Below are 14,311 nucleotides of genomic sequence, written 5' to 3' on the forward strand. Positions count from 1 at the left end.
TGTTTTATAGGTGGTGCTTAAAATAAAAATGTTGGCTGTCCCGCAATACCTCCCTCTCTCTTCTTTTTTTTTTTTTTTCCCTAGCAAAAACTGAAGCCCAAAGATAGTAAAATATTTTATCTAATCAAAGAGATCTGACCGTAGGTGACAGTTAGAATCAGAATCCTTTTTTAGTGCGATCCTGGGAACTTTTTAACGAAAGGTTCAGTTCATTTGTCTCGGCGGGCCGTTTAGAGCAGGCAAAATCCCTGGCCAGTGATGGGACCCACTGTCCGTGGGGGAGAGCGAGTGTTTGGCCACTCTTTGCAAAAGCACCCATTTGTGTTTCATTTCAAAATCAGGGCCCAATCCTTTACCTCAGGGGTGTCAAACTCTTATTTCATCTTTTTTTTTTTAATTGAATTTGTATACTGCCCTACTCCCGAAGGACTCAGGGCGGTGAACAGCCATAGAATAAAACATATAAATACAAAATTTAAAATAAAGTAAAACGAATTAAATAATTTGGCTGAAAATTTAAAACCCCAATAATTTAAAACCAAAATTTAAAATTTCCATTTAAAAAGGGGAAAAACTTAGGTCAGACCAGTTTGATGAAATAAGAACGTCTTGAGCGCGCGACGGAAGGTACGCAGATCCGGGATCCTCCGTATCTCCGGGGGGAGCTCGTTCCAGATAGTAGGTGCCCCCACAGAGAAGGCTCTCCCTCTGGGGGCCGCCAGTCGACATTGTTTGGCCGACGGCACCCGGAGGAGCCCCTCTCTATGGGAGCGTACTGGTCGGTGGGAGGCTATTGGTGGTAGCAGGCAGTCCCGTAAATAACCAGGTCCTAAGCCATGGTTATTGAGGGCCGCATCAGGGTTGTGTTTGACCTCACGGGGATGTGGTGGGTGTGGCCAGGGAGGGTGTGGCCAGCTCGATGTCACCCTGGTTGGGGGCGCCTGTGGTGGCCCAAGCACTCTGCCAGCGAAAACTGGCTCCCAAGCTCCTTTTTCGGCTGCGATGGCCTCCTGCAACCCTCTGCCAGCAAAAACGGAGCCCTCCCGAGCTCCATTTCGCTAGCAGAGGCCCCGCGGGTTGGTCCTTCGCTGTTTCCAGAGTGGCCCCGCGGGCAGATCTAAGCACCTCGTGGGCCGAATCCGGGCCTTGAGTTTAACACCCCAGCTTTACCTTGTCTGTGAGGACAGACTGACCAATAAAGCGGCAGTCTTTTTAATGTCCTTTGCTTATTTGCCAAGTGAAACATTTCCACTTCTTGCCTCCCTTTGCTAAACACCACAATTGAGGCCAAAATTTCTGTTGCTAAGCGAGACGTTTGTTAAAATCACCTTTTAAAAACTCTCATTGGAATAATCTACATGTTCTATGGCCCTGTGTGTGAGAGAGTGAGCTCAGGTAATCCTCCAATTACGACCACAGCAGAGCCCAAAATTTACGTTGCTAACTGAAACATTTGTTAAGTGAGTTTTGCCTCATTTTACAACCCTTTCTTGCCACATTCGTTAAGTGAATCACTGTAACTGTTAAGTTAGCAACACGGTTGTTAAGTGAATCTGGCCTTCCCCATTGACTTTGCTGGCAAGTCGCAAAATTGGATCACATAAACCTGGGACACTGCAACCGTCATAAATATGAGTCAGTTGTGAAGCATCCAAATTTTGATCATGTGACCATCAGGATGCTGCAACGGTCGTAAGTGTGAAAAATGGTCAAAAGTCACCTTTTCCACTGTCAATCGTAACTTCGAATGGTCACTAAATGGACTACCTTTAGTTTATAGTAAAAAATGAAAAATAAAAATCTCAAGATTTTTATTTTTGTTCTCAAGAACATTACAATTAAACAATTGTTTAATTGTAAAACAATTTTAAGTCTATCTTTGTGAATGGAAATCCTGTGAGATCGGTAACTTCCCCTTTGTAGAATAATGCTGGCCTCTTCATCGGGGACATGTATTTAATTTTAAGTACAGTTATTGGTGTCAAATGGAAAAATCCCAAGAGAAGCTTAATATCAGAGTTTATCTTCAGCCCCTTTTCTGGTTTTGATTTGATGATGAGGGAAGCTCATTCGATGACATCATTGCATAGACTACATAATTAGTTTTATAATGGGGTCTCCAACCTTGGCAACTTTAAGCCTGGCGGACTTCAACTCCCAGAATTCAAAGCAAAGCTGGCTGGGGAATTCTGGGAGTTGAAGTCCTCCAGGCTTAAAGTTGCCAAGGTTGGAGACCCCTGTTTGAGCTTGAGAAGCAAGGTGATGGCACTCAATCTGAGACGCCATTAATTTTTATTTTTATTTTTTGTCCTTTTTTTCCCCCTCCCCTCTTTTCTCTCCCTAGTAACAGCCGGCGCCGCCATGATAGTGAAGAAGGAGAGAGCCACAGGAGGCATAAACATAAAAAGTCAAAAAAGAGCAAAGAAGGAAAAGAAATGGGTGGCGGCGAACCTGCCTCCGAACAGGAAAACACTGAAGCTGCCCCTGCAGAATAGGCATGCGATATTTTTGCCTACTTGCTTATATTAATGCCAGAAATAGATTGCTCTAAATCTAATTATTTTTCTGGGTCTTAAAATGTTGCTCTTAATCTTGTTCTGTTAGTAGAAAAGCATACGTTTAATTTGGGTTTTTGAAAATAAAAGAGTGAATTTTTTCATGTTAAAAAGCAGGCCGTTTCGTCTTTATGCCATTGGGACGGTGAAGACGTTGCCGAAAAGTTGCGTTTGGTCACTGAGATTGCTTGCATTTAATCCAAGATTCATCAAAGTGGAAAGTACAGAAGTAATACAGAGGCTTTCACACATGGCAGTTTCACACTATTTTCTGAAGGATGAACCAGTGTTTCATTTAGCCCTTTAGATAAGTAAATACGTTTTAAATAAAAAGTTAGCATATCTTGGCTAGAAATCCATAATGTGTCAAAAGTCTCCAGGTGTAATATGTCTCCTGTATTTGATCATTCAGTTGTGGGTAGTTCATTGTAGATAAACCAGGCACTTTCTGGCTTTATTCTTTGCTTATACTGCTCCTTACCATTGCCACTAGGATGCTGGTTTAGAAGAGCCCAACCCAAAATGGAAGGATAAACACTGAGTAAAATAAAACGCTCAGATGAAATGGTTGATTTCATGAATTAGAAAATTTCATGCATGCAAAATTGAGTATTTTTGTCCTCTTTTTTAATTAAATTAATCTGGCTTTACAAATTACAATTAATTTAATAGTAGAAATAAAATACACGATTATAATATATTGGAAAGAAAAAAAAATGTCTTAAAAAAAGACTGCTTTTACTGAGCACAAAAAGGGAAATTAATAGATTCATCAGCCAGCCTTCTACGTCTTGCATAGATGCTGTCAAGCGTAATCATTAGAAAACTGTTTCTGTTTCTGAAATCACTTTCAAATTAGGTAAAGTTGTTTCCTTCTTTATCTAAAGAGCAGGTGAAACAGTTATAAAAACACCAGGTTGAAACATATTCACAATAAGTTGTGTACCTTGATTGATACCAGTAGCTTTCCATAGTTTTAAAGAGAGCATGTGTTTTCTCCCCCAAACATGTACTATGGAGCATTTTAAGACACTTCTACTTACATAATGCACATCGATACTTTGCTACCAAAAAAAAAGTACACGGATTTATTTGTTTCACAGATTTATAAAAAGGTGCCAGGCCAGGATACAATAGTGAGAGTAAGTTTCCCCTTCAGTTCTTTTAGCATCCTTGCCAAAGAGGCATGCGCCATTCCTGAGATATTCCTGCCGTTTACTGCAAGGAGGATGTCACCACACCTGGAAGGGGAAGGGAGGGAGCAAATAAAACTTAAGTTAGGCTCATCTGCAATTCCAAGACAGTTTTCTTTATTTTGCAAATGTCTATGGAGCTTCTCAGTCATCCAGGTCATGGTTGTCCCAAAGGTGCTTTTTCAAGAGGCAACGACTTTCTGGGTTTTTTTTTTTGAGAGCGCCGAAGAAGCTTCTTGGATGAGAAGCGAAACGTCTTCAAAGAAAAACCAGAAAGTCCAGTTGCCTCTTTGGGGTGATTATTTTGCAAATGTTTGGTGTTCGGAATTGCCAAAGTTCTCATATTTATTAAGGAGCTTTCCGAAGAGTATTTAATCAAACCTGATCACCTCAGATCTGCATCAGAACCCAACGCAAGAATCACTTCAGATGCTCTTTTATTGCACCGTATAAAATTGAACCTATTTTGATGCATAATCATTCCTTGGGGAGTGTTCCTGTTGAAGCCATTGGTTGAAGCCATCACTTTCATTTCCTATAAGTGGAAACACTGTCGCCGTACAATATTTTGGTATTTCAGGATATTTGGCGTCCTCAGAATGTGTTTCCTACTTCGCCCAAGTGAGGCAAAGAGATTGTGAAGATATGCCTGAACCTTGGACTCAACGTGTTAACATTCACTAGATGCAAAATTAGCTCACCCATTTATTTCATTTATAAACTGTCACATCTTCAGATTCTTGGCAGTTCAAACAACAATTATAGAACAACCTCTTCAACAGTAAGATAAAGTTTATATTAAAATTGCGTAACGCACTGCTGACAATGTCGCAGTTCTCATCGCTTAACTGGCTTCTGGAAGACTTAACAACAATGCTAATTCTGCTTTCAAGGGGAGGCATCACCCCAGATGAACAATGCCCCTGAGCATCAGTGCCCCACACTTCCTGGGACACTTTTGCTCCCAGGTGCATGTATTCTCACGATGTGTCTCACTATCAATTATTGTATCAATTGTCTGGTTTAACACAATTATGTGTGTCGGGGATCAAAAGCTCAGGTAAGCAGGATGAATAGTAAAACAAGTTGTTAAAAAAATTCAATTGCTCTGGATAAAATGTTAACTATCTAATTCTAAAATCAGCATTCACTTTCTTATGTCTATTTCTGTAGCCTAGATAAAAAAAGCTAGCAATGATTCTCTTGGGTAGGAGATGCAGTTTCCATCCATTCCTTGTTTGGTACAAAACACTAAACATTTGCAAAGAAAGTGGTATTAAGTAGGATCTCTTATTCAGATTCATTTTCGACTGGGTGAGAACTATTCTATAATCAAAGAAGGCAGTTGCCATAGGTCAGGGGTCGGCAACCTTAAAGCCACAAAGGCCTGTTCAATTGTGGAGCCAACCGGAAGTCCGGATCCCCCCACCATAATGTCTTCTAGCGCGGCGTCTTTTTTCCTCTACCTATCCTAACTGAAAGCCCTATCAATTGTGGAGCTGACTGGCGACAAGGAGCCGTAGCAGAGGGATGAAAGAGCCACATGCGGCTCCAGAGCCGCAGGTTGCCAACCCCTGGCATAGCTTTAAATCCGATCACAAATTTTGCAGTGAATGAAACACGTTCATAGATTATTCCCTTAGAAATGGTGCAGATAGTAAGGGAAGGGTCCTTGGAAAACAATAGTGCTTACATCCACAAGTAAAAATGGGGAACATTTTTGTTAACAATCCTGGAAAAAAGGTTTTCAACATAGACAGTACAGAGCAAGATGCTTCATGGCCTTAATTTGATCAAAGGCAACCTCAGAGAGATGACAGAATTTGCTTTTAATCAGTATGTGTTTATTACCTGATTCTTCCATCATTATATGCTGGAGTCCCTTCCACAATGGATTTGATAAAGAACGGTCTGTTTCCACTGTTTTCTTCATAACCTCCCACTATACTGAAGCCAAGACTTCCTGCTGTATTTCTTCGCAACACAATTTCTTTGTAGCTGTACAAAGACCTACAAAAAAAAAGCATTCCATTTAAGTCATATTTCTACCTTAAAGTTCTAGAACCGTGATGGTGAACCTATGGCATGCCTGCCACAACTGGCACGCGTAGCCATATCAGTGGGCACGTGAGCTCAGCTCAGACACACGTGGGCCCACCAGAAGTAGGGAAACAGGTTGTTTCCTGCCTCCGGAGGGCCTGGGACGGGGGGAGGCCCGTTTTTCTCTCTCACCTGGCTCCAGAGCTTTTCTAGGAGTCTGGGGAGGGCGAAAACAGCCTTCCCCACCCCACTCCCCGGAGACCCTCCAGAGGCCAGAAACGGCCCGTTTGCCAACTTCTGGTGGGACTGGAAGGCCCATTTTTTGCTGTCCCCAGCCTCCAGAGCCTCTCTAGGAATCTGGGGAGGGCAAAAATGGCCTTCCCCACCCCCTACCCCCGGAGGTCCTCTGGAGGCCGAAAACGGCCTGTTTGCCAACTTATGGTCCCACCGGAAGTTGGCAAACAAGCCATTTCTGGCCTCTGGAAGGGAGGGTAGTCCGTTTTCGCCCTCCCCAGACTCCTAGAGAGGCTCTGGAGCCAGCTGAGAGAGAAAAACGGGCCTACGGGGCCATTGCGTGCCAGGAGCAGGGGAGGGGGAGTCGTGCACGCATGCGCGGTGGCAGGGCTCATAGAATTATGGGTGTGGGCACGTACGCACGTGCCCCCCCTGCCCCCCCCCTCCTGGCACGCGATGGCAAAAAGGTTAGCCATCACTGTTCTAGAATGTTCATTACTTACATTTTGCTTATTTGCTTCTTAGCCATAGCAGACTTTAAATGATTTGCAGTTCGGATTAAGATCCATTTAGTAGTGCTGTTCATAGGCTTACGGGTGGTCCTCAATTTAACGACAGTTATGGATCCTGGAATTTCTGTCGTACATCAGGAAGGTTGTAAGTTGCAGCATCCATCTGTCTGACCCATTTCTTGTGGCAGTCACTAAGTGAACCCCCTGCCTCCCGTGGGCTCTTTTTGCCAGAAACTTTGCCAGCAAAAAAGTAATAATAAATTGCAGTCACATGACCGCAGGATGCTGCAAACATCCGAAAATATGGGCCATTTGCTGAACGGTCACAATGCAATACATCGGCACAAGGGAGTCCAGCTATCAGAGCTTTGTATCCAGGTCATAAATACCTTTGGTGGATGTCGTAATTTCAAAGGGTCGCTAAGCAACCCATTGTAAACCAAATATTACTTGTAATTCAGCATTCTACGTACCCAAAAGCTTGCAGTATTGCATTCTCTGTTGTAATTTCTATTTCTATCTTTTAAAAGTAGCAGCACTCCGTGCTTTGCCTTGAAATTGGAGTCATTTAAAAACAAAAAAACACAGTTTTCTTTTTTTAAGGCAACAGACTTTGGCTCTGTTCTGCAGGGTTTTTATAGTACTGTAGATTAGGCCCTTGAGAACTAGAAATATTCACCTGCTGGCAGAATATATAAATGTATAATGTTTGTATAATACATTGGCTGGCTTCTAATGTGAAAAGCAGGTGCCTGTTGGCTCTTTTTCATGCCTCTAGTTTTATTCGTTTACCATCTGTGTGGGGTTTCCAGCATTCTGAATTCCACTTTTCATACAGTCGCAAATGGGTTTCAGCAGGTTCTGACCAGTTCTGGAGAACCAGTAGCGGAAATTTTGAGTAGTTCGGAGAACCGGTAGTAAAAATTCTGACTGGCCCCACCCCCATCTATTCTCTGCCTCCCAAGTCCCAGCTGATCGGGAGGAAATGGGGATTTTGCAGTATCCTTCCCCTGGAGTAGGGTGGGAATGGAGATTTTGCAGTATCCTTCCCCTGGAGTGGGGTGGGAATGGAGATTTTGCAGTATCCTTCCCCTGGAGTGGGGAGAGAATGGAGATTTTACAGAATCCTTCCCCTAGAGTGGGGTGGGAATGGAGATTTTACAGTATCCTTCCCCTGCCATGCCCACCAAGCCACGCCCACCAAGCCATGCCATGCCACGCCCACCATACCACGCCCACAGAACCGGTAGTAAAAAAAATTGAAATCCACCACTGCACCAGATTTACCAAGGTCAGGATCCAATGTCAGGATTTCACTATTATTGATAGCTATTTTTGGTAGTAGGAAGTCACAAGATTGTGCCTAATCACAAGACATGTGTTGACTTCTAGAACTTAATAGTATTTTATAAACAACTGTATAGTTTAATTTACTAACATTGGAGACTATCAAACTTTTGAGAGGCAATCCGTGCGCGATAATCTAACAATTCTACAATTCTATGCCTCTTGAGTATTGGGGCTTTTGAGTATAGGGGCTTAACCTTAAGAGTGAGGAGAAGAAACAACTGTATTTATTAGACTACTATGTCACCAGACTAGTCCAGACCCCTTGCTTACAACAGTAAAACAGAAAAAAAAAATTAAAACTCTACAATGAAATGTAAACAACACCAAGCCATTAAATGCACCCACCCCTCATTTCTAAATGCGCTCTGAAGAATTCAGTTTTAACCAACTTTGGAAAGGGAACAAAGCAGACAAATGTTTCCTGGCTTCAGCCCTCTCCCACCTCACAAAAAAGAAGAGGTGTGTGTGTGTGTGTGTGTGTGTGTGTGTGTGTGTGTGTGTGTGTGTGTGAGAGAGAGAGAGAGAGAGAGAGAGAGAGAGGGAGGGAGGGAGGGAGGGAGGGAGAGAGGGAAAGAGAGGGAAGGAAAAACGAAGAAAGAGAGGGAGGGAAAGGAACAGAGGGAGGGAGAGAAAGAGAGAGAAACAGAGAGAGAAACGGAGCAGAGGGAAAGAGAGAGGGAGGGATGGAAAGAGAAAGAGGGAGGAAAAGAGAGAAACAGAGTGAGGGAGAGAAAGAGAGAGAGAGAGAGAAACAGATAGGGAGAGAGAGGGAAAGAGGGATGGAAAGAGAGAGAGAGAGAGAGAGAAAGCGAGGAACAGAGGGGGCAGAGGGAAAGAGGGAAACAGAAAAACAAGGAGAGGGAAGGAGGGAGGGAAAGAGAAAGAGAGAAAGAGACAGAGGGAGGGAAAGAGAAATGCAGAGGGAGGGAGGGAGGAAAAGAGAGAGAGTGAGGGAAAGAGAGAGAAACAGAGAGGGAGGGACAGAGAGAAAGAGGGAGGGAAAGAAACGCAGAGAGAGATAGGGAGGGAGGGAGGGAAAGAGAGAAAGAGAGAGAAACAGAGATGGGGTGAGGTGAGGGAAAGAGTGGGAGGGAAAGAGAAACGCAGAGAGAGAGAGGGAGGGAAGGAAAGAGAGAGAGAAAGGGAGGGAGGAAAAGAGAGAGAAACAGAGGGGGCAGAGGGAAAGAGAGAGGGAAAGAGAAAAACGAGAGGGAGGGAGGGAAAGAAAGAAAGAGAGAAAGAGAGAGACTGAGGGAAAGAGAAATGGAAAGAGGGAGGGAGGGAAAACGAGAGAGGGAGGGAAAGAGAGAGAGGGAAAGAGAAACAGAGAGAGAGGGAGAGAGGGAAAGAGAGAGGGAGGGAAAGAAAGAGAGTGAGGGAAAGAGAGAGAAACAGAGAGAGAGGGAAAGAGAGAGAAAGAGAGAGAGGGAGGGAAAGAGAGAGAGAGGGAGGGAAAGAGAGAGGGAAAGCAAGAGAAACAGAGAGAGAGGGAAAGAGAAAGAGGGAGGAAAAGAGAGAGGGAGGGAAAGAGAGACAGAGGGAGGGAAAGAGAGAGGGAAAGCGAGAGAAACAGAGAGAGAGGGAGAGAGGGAAAGAGAGAAAGAGAGGGAGGAAAAGAGAGAGAGGGAGGGAAAGAGAGAGAGAGAGAAAGAGAAGGAGGTGTACGCAAGTGCAACTGTTATATTTTCTATAAATTAAGGGAAGAGAAAAACCGATAGGATTGGGACTCACTTCCATTTTGGCCCCAGGGTAATGAAAAGTGCAAAAAAGACCACAGCCGGGTCTCTTTGAAAACTTAAGACATCTTAAGAGCAGTGACACACCCAAAGCTCCTGTGCGTGTGTTTTGGAGATGGCAAAAAGTCTAGCTCCTTTAATGACTGGGACTCGCTTGGCTAATGCTTCTAGGCCTTCGAGGCTTCAAAGCGGAAGACTAAACCATTCCATCGAGATGGAATGTCTCGTTCGGTCTTTAGTGAGTCATTGTTTAGATGTTCTTGTAGGCTGTTGCATAAGTGAAGTACTCCATGTTCTCCCCTCTAGCATGGATAAAATAAATGTTCTGCTAAGGAACATTCTTGTCAGTGTTCATGCTGGAGATTGTATCTTGCTTCACTGAGTCCTGGGCGGGAGAAATAGGTTAAGTAGAGAAAACAATGAAAAGAATCCCTTATTCTGAAAAGACCCAGGCAGGCATAATATAATATAATATAATATAATATAATATAATGTAATGTAATGTAATGTAATGTAATGTAATGTAATGTAATGTAATGTAATGTAATGGTGTAGTGTAGTGTAGTGTAGTGTAGTGTAGTGTAATCAAGACTATGGTTTTCCCAGTTGCAATTTATGGCTGTGAAAGTTGGACCATAAGGAAGGCTGAGAGTAAAGAATTGAGGCCTTTGAACTCTGGTGCTGGAGAAGACTCCTGCGAGTCCCTTGGACTGCAAGGCAATCAAACCGGTCGGTCCTAGAGGAGATCAACCCTGACTGCTCTTTAGAAGGCCAGATCCTGAAGATGAAACTCAAATACTTTGGCCACCTAATGAGAAGGAAGGACTCCCTGGAGAAGAGCCTAATGCTGGGAAAGATTGAGGGCAAAAGAAAAAGGGGACGGCAGAGAATGAGGTGGCTGGATGGAGTCACTGAAGCAGTTGGCATGAGCTTAAATAGACTCCAGGGGATGGTAGATGACAGGAAGGCCTGGAGGAACGTTGTCCATGGGGTCGCGATGGGTCGGACATGACTTCGCAACTAACAACAACAAAGTATAGTGCAGTGTAGTGTAGTTAAGGCTGTGGTTTTCCCAGTTGCAATGTATGGCTGTGAAAGTTGGACCATAAGGAAGGCTGAGCACCAAAGAATTGAGGCCTTTGAACTCTGGTGCTGGAGAAGACTCCTGCGAGTCCCTTGGACTGCAAGGCGATCAAACCGGTCGGTCCTAGAGGAGATCAACCCTGACTGCTCTTTAGAAGGCCAGATCCTGAAGATGAAACTCAAATACTTTGGCACCTAATGAGAAGGAAGGAAGGACTCACTGGAGAAGAGCCTAATGCTGGGAAAGACTGAGGGCAAAAGAAGAAGGGGACGGCAGGGAACGAGGTGGCTGGATGGAGTCACTGAAGCAGTTGGCATGAGCTTAAATAGACTCCAGGGGATGGTAGATGACAGGAAGGCCTGGAGGAACGTTGTCCATGGGGTCGCGATGGGTCGGACATGACTTCGCAACTAACAACAACAAAGTATAGTGCAGTGTAGTGTAGTTAAGGCTATGGTTTTCCCAGTTGCAATGTATGGCTGTGAAAGTTGGACCATAAGGAAGGCTGAGCACCAAAGAATTGAGGCCTTTGAACTCTGGTGCTGGAGAAGACTCCTGCGAGTCCCTTGGACTGCAAGGCGATCAAACCGGTCAGTCCTAGAGGAGATCAACCCTGACTGCTCTTTAGAAGGCCAAATCCTGAAGATGAAACTCAAATATTTTGGCACCTAATGAGAAGGAAGGAAGGACTCACTGGAGAAGAGCCTAATGCTTGAGGGCAAAAGAAGAAAGGGACGGCAGAGAACGAGGTGGCTGGATGGAGTCACTGAAGCAGTCGGCGTGAGCTTAAATGGACTCCGAGGGATGGTAGAGGACAGGAAGGCCTGGAGGGCCTCCTCAGGGTGCCGTCCGCCAGACAGTGTCGGCTGGCAACCCCCAGGGGGAGAGCCTTCTCTGTGGAGGCGCCCGTCCTCTGGAACAACCTCCCCCCAGAGATACGTACAATACCAGACCTCCGGACTTTTCGTCGGGCCCTGAAAACTTATTTATTTCACCTAGCCGGGCTGGCTTGATCCCACAATTTTGGTGAAATTTAATTGATTTTAGTTGGGTTGTTTTAAATTGCGGCCAAAAATATTTAATTACTTTTAAACTGTTTTTAAATTTTGTATGTTCTGTTTTATTCTGGCTGTTCACCACCCTCAGTCCTGCTGGAGAAGGGCGATATACAAATTAAAACAAATAAATAGAATAAATAAAAATAAGTGAGCTTTGTCCCGTTTTACAAACTTATTTGCCAGAGTCATTAAATGAATCACTGCAGTTGTTAAATTCGTAACAAAGTTGTTAAGTGAACCAGGTTTTCCCCACTGACTCTGCTTGTCAGAAGGTCGCAAAAGATAATCATGTGACCCCAGACACTGCAACCGTCATAAATATGAGTCAGTGGCCAAGCATCTGAATTTTGATCATGTGACCGTGGGGTTGCTGCTGTGGTTGTAAAGTGTGGGGAAAACGGCGCTAAATCACTTTTTTCAGTGCCATTGTAACTTTGAATGGTCATTAAACGAACTATTGCAAGTTGAGGGCTGCCTGTACTGCAAATCTTTCTTTTTTTGTATTGATTTGTAAAGTGCACTTTTTTTTGAAGGTGCCTTTGGTATGACGCGGCAGCTCAGTGGCTAAGACGCTGAGCTTGTCGATCGAAAGGTCGGCAGTTCGGCGGTTCGAATCCCTAGTGCCGCGTAACGGGGTGAGCTCCCGTGACTTGTCCCAGCTTCTGCCAACCTAGCAGTTCGAAAGCACGTAAAAAAAAATGCAAGTAGAAAAATAGGCACCACCTTTGGTGGGAAGGTAACAGCGTTCTGTGCGCCTTTGGCGTTGAGTCATGCCAGCCACATGACCACGGAGACGTCTTCTGACAGCGCTGGCTCTTCGGCTTTGAAACGGAGATGTGCGCCACCCCCTAGAGTCAGGAACGACTAGCACATATGCGCGAGGGGAACCTTTACCTTTACATTGGAATGACAATCAACGCATGTCAAATAATTCCCAAAAGATTTCCAGCCTGAAATACACAGTTAATAAGACCCTTATTTCTCCCAAGACAGTTCAATAACAAAAGAAAAAAAAAAAAAAGAAAATATCCTTGAGGCCTACTTAACCTTTCCTCAGCTTCTCCTGGACGATCAGTTGCCCTTCGTAGCCCAAAATGGGAACTCTGCTCCTAAGAGGTTACATTCTTAGACAAAGGGGAAATGAGTTAATGTGTATTAATGTGATGCATATTCTGGCGAAAAGACCTGCTTTAAAGGGCTTCCAGATGTGGCCCGCAAAACTCAGAAAAGCAAGAACGGAAAAAAAAATAAGGCGGTCAATACAACTCACAAGGCAAGATTGAAGTATGCGATAATCAGTTTTGTTGAGCAAGTAAATACTGAATTCTGAGTGCCTAGTCAAATAAGCAAGGGCTAATAAGAAATACACCCCTGTTCCTGTCAATTATAATCAGCTTTTGCCTCGTTCCTCGTTAATCTGAATTTTTGAAGACCAAACACACTAGTACAGCATACTAATTCCCCTTAGTTTTCATTCACACTGGCTCCTTTCTGTGAGTGCTGCAGCTGGAGATACGATTACAATGAATTTCCTGTTTCCAAACCTGACATGGCGGGTAATTTTCCTTCAGTAAAAGAGCCCATAGAGATAGGGGAAGGATGGAGAAACCAGTACATACATCGTTTGGCATGGGAAGAAGGAGCCCCAGTAAAATTTGCGGCTGGTGTGAAGAAAGCAAAATCTTTCTTTGAGGATACGGGAATTAAAGCACACGCACACTTTCCAAATTTTGTGCAAAATAATTTTGAACAATTCCCTCCGTGAATAAGGCATACTCCAATAATAATGAAAGGGATTGTGCCATGCTATTGCTAAATGTTAAAAATTCAACTGTTAAAAATTCCCCAGGAAGCAATAAGGTAATGTTATACCTTTCTTATAAAATAAAGATAATGTTGAGCATTACCACATTTCCTGTCGGTGTGCTGAGGGCAACATTTGTTGTTTACAATTTCAAGCCAGCATTTAAACTGTTTAATCTGATCCTTGCTAAACTTAGGTATCCTGTAACACGTATGGGGTGAGGAACTTGTGAAACTCTAGTTATGGTATCGAGCAACAAGCGATTAAAGGTAAGCTTGCTAATAATTAAAAGGCCGTGAGTTCTCCATTTGTGCTCCGCACTTGTGTGTTACTATTTCTTTTTGGGGGCTCTGTATTCTGTGTTTAAGGGACGCGGCGGCTTAGTGCCTAAGACGCTGAGCTTGTCGATCGAAAGGTCGGCAGTTCAGCGGTTCGAATCCCTAGCGCCGCGTAACGGGGTGAGCTCCCGTTACTTGTCCCAGCTTCTGCCAACCTAGCAGTTCGAAAGCACGCACAAAATGCAAGTAGAAAAAATAGGGACCACCTTTGGTGGGAAGGTAACAGCGTTCCGTGCGCCTTTGGCGTTGAGTCATGCCGGCCACATGACCACGGAGATGTCTTCAGACAGCGCTGGCTCTTCAGCTTTGAAATGGAGATGAGCACCGCCCCCTAGAGTCGGGAACGACTAGCACATATGTGCGAGGGGAACCTTTACCTTTACCTTTACCTTTTATTCTGTGTTTGC

The 14,311-nt window shown here is 44.1% G+C and overlaps 2 protein-coding genes across 13 annotated transcripts in view; one reads left to right on the top strand and one right to left on the bottom strand.

The window, feature by feature from the left end:
• Positions 1-2,668, top strand: part of FIP1L1 (factor interacting with PAPOLA and CPSF1) — a 44,718-nt gene extending 42,050 nt beyond the window's left edge. For all 8 annotated transcript variants that reach the window (XM_087875330.1, XM_087875328.1, XM_087875331.1 and 5 more), the window contains one exon: positions 2,345-2,668. In XM_087875330.1, the coding sequence (XP_087731456.1) occupies positions 2,345-2,495 (151 nt within the window). In that variant the 3' untranslated portion in view covers positions 2,496-2,668. The remainder of the gene's footprint in view (positions 1-2,344) is intronic.
• A 974-nt stretch (positions 2,669-3,642) lies between these two features.
• LNX1 (ligand of numb-protein X 1) overlaps positions 3,643-14,311 on the bottom strand; it is a 197,386-nt gene continuing 186,717 nt past the window's right edge. For all 5 annotated transcript variants that reach the window (XM_034411317.3, XM_060690821.2, XM_087875323.1 and 2 more), the window contains 2 exons: positions 5,600-5,758; positions 3,643-3,796 (listed from right to left, as the gene is read on the bottom strand). In XM_034411317.3, the coding sequence (XP_034267208.2) occupies positions 3,661-3,796; positions 5,600-5,758 (295 nt within the window). In that variant the 3' untranslated portion in view covers positions 3,643-3,660. The remainder of the gene's footprint in view (positions 3,797-5,599; positions 5,759-14,311) is intronic.

The sequence above is a fragment of the Pantherophis guttatus genome, chromosome 8 (assembly GCF_059756535.1).
Source record: "Pantherophis guttatus breed Tessera chromosome 8, ASM5975653v1, whole genome shotgun sequence".
In the NCBI taxonomy this organism is placed as follows: Eukaryota; Metazoa; Chordata; class Lepidosauria; order Squamata; family Colubridae; genus Pantherophis; species Pantherophis guttatus.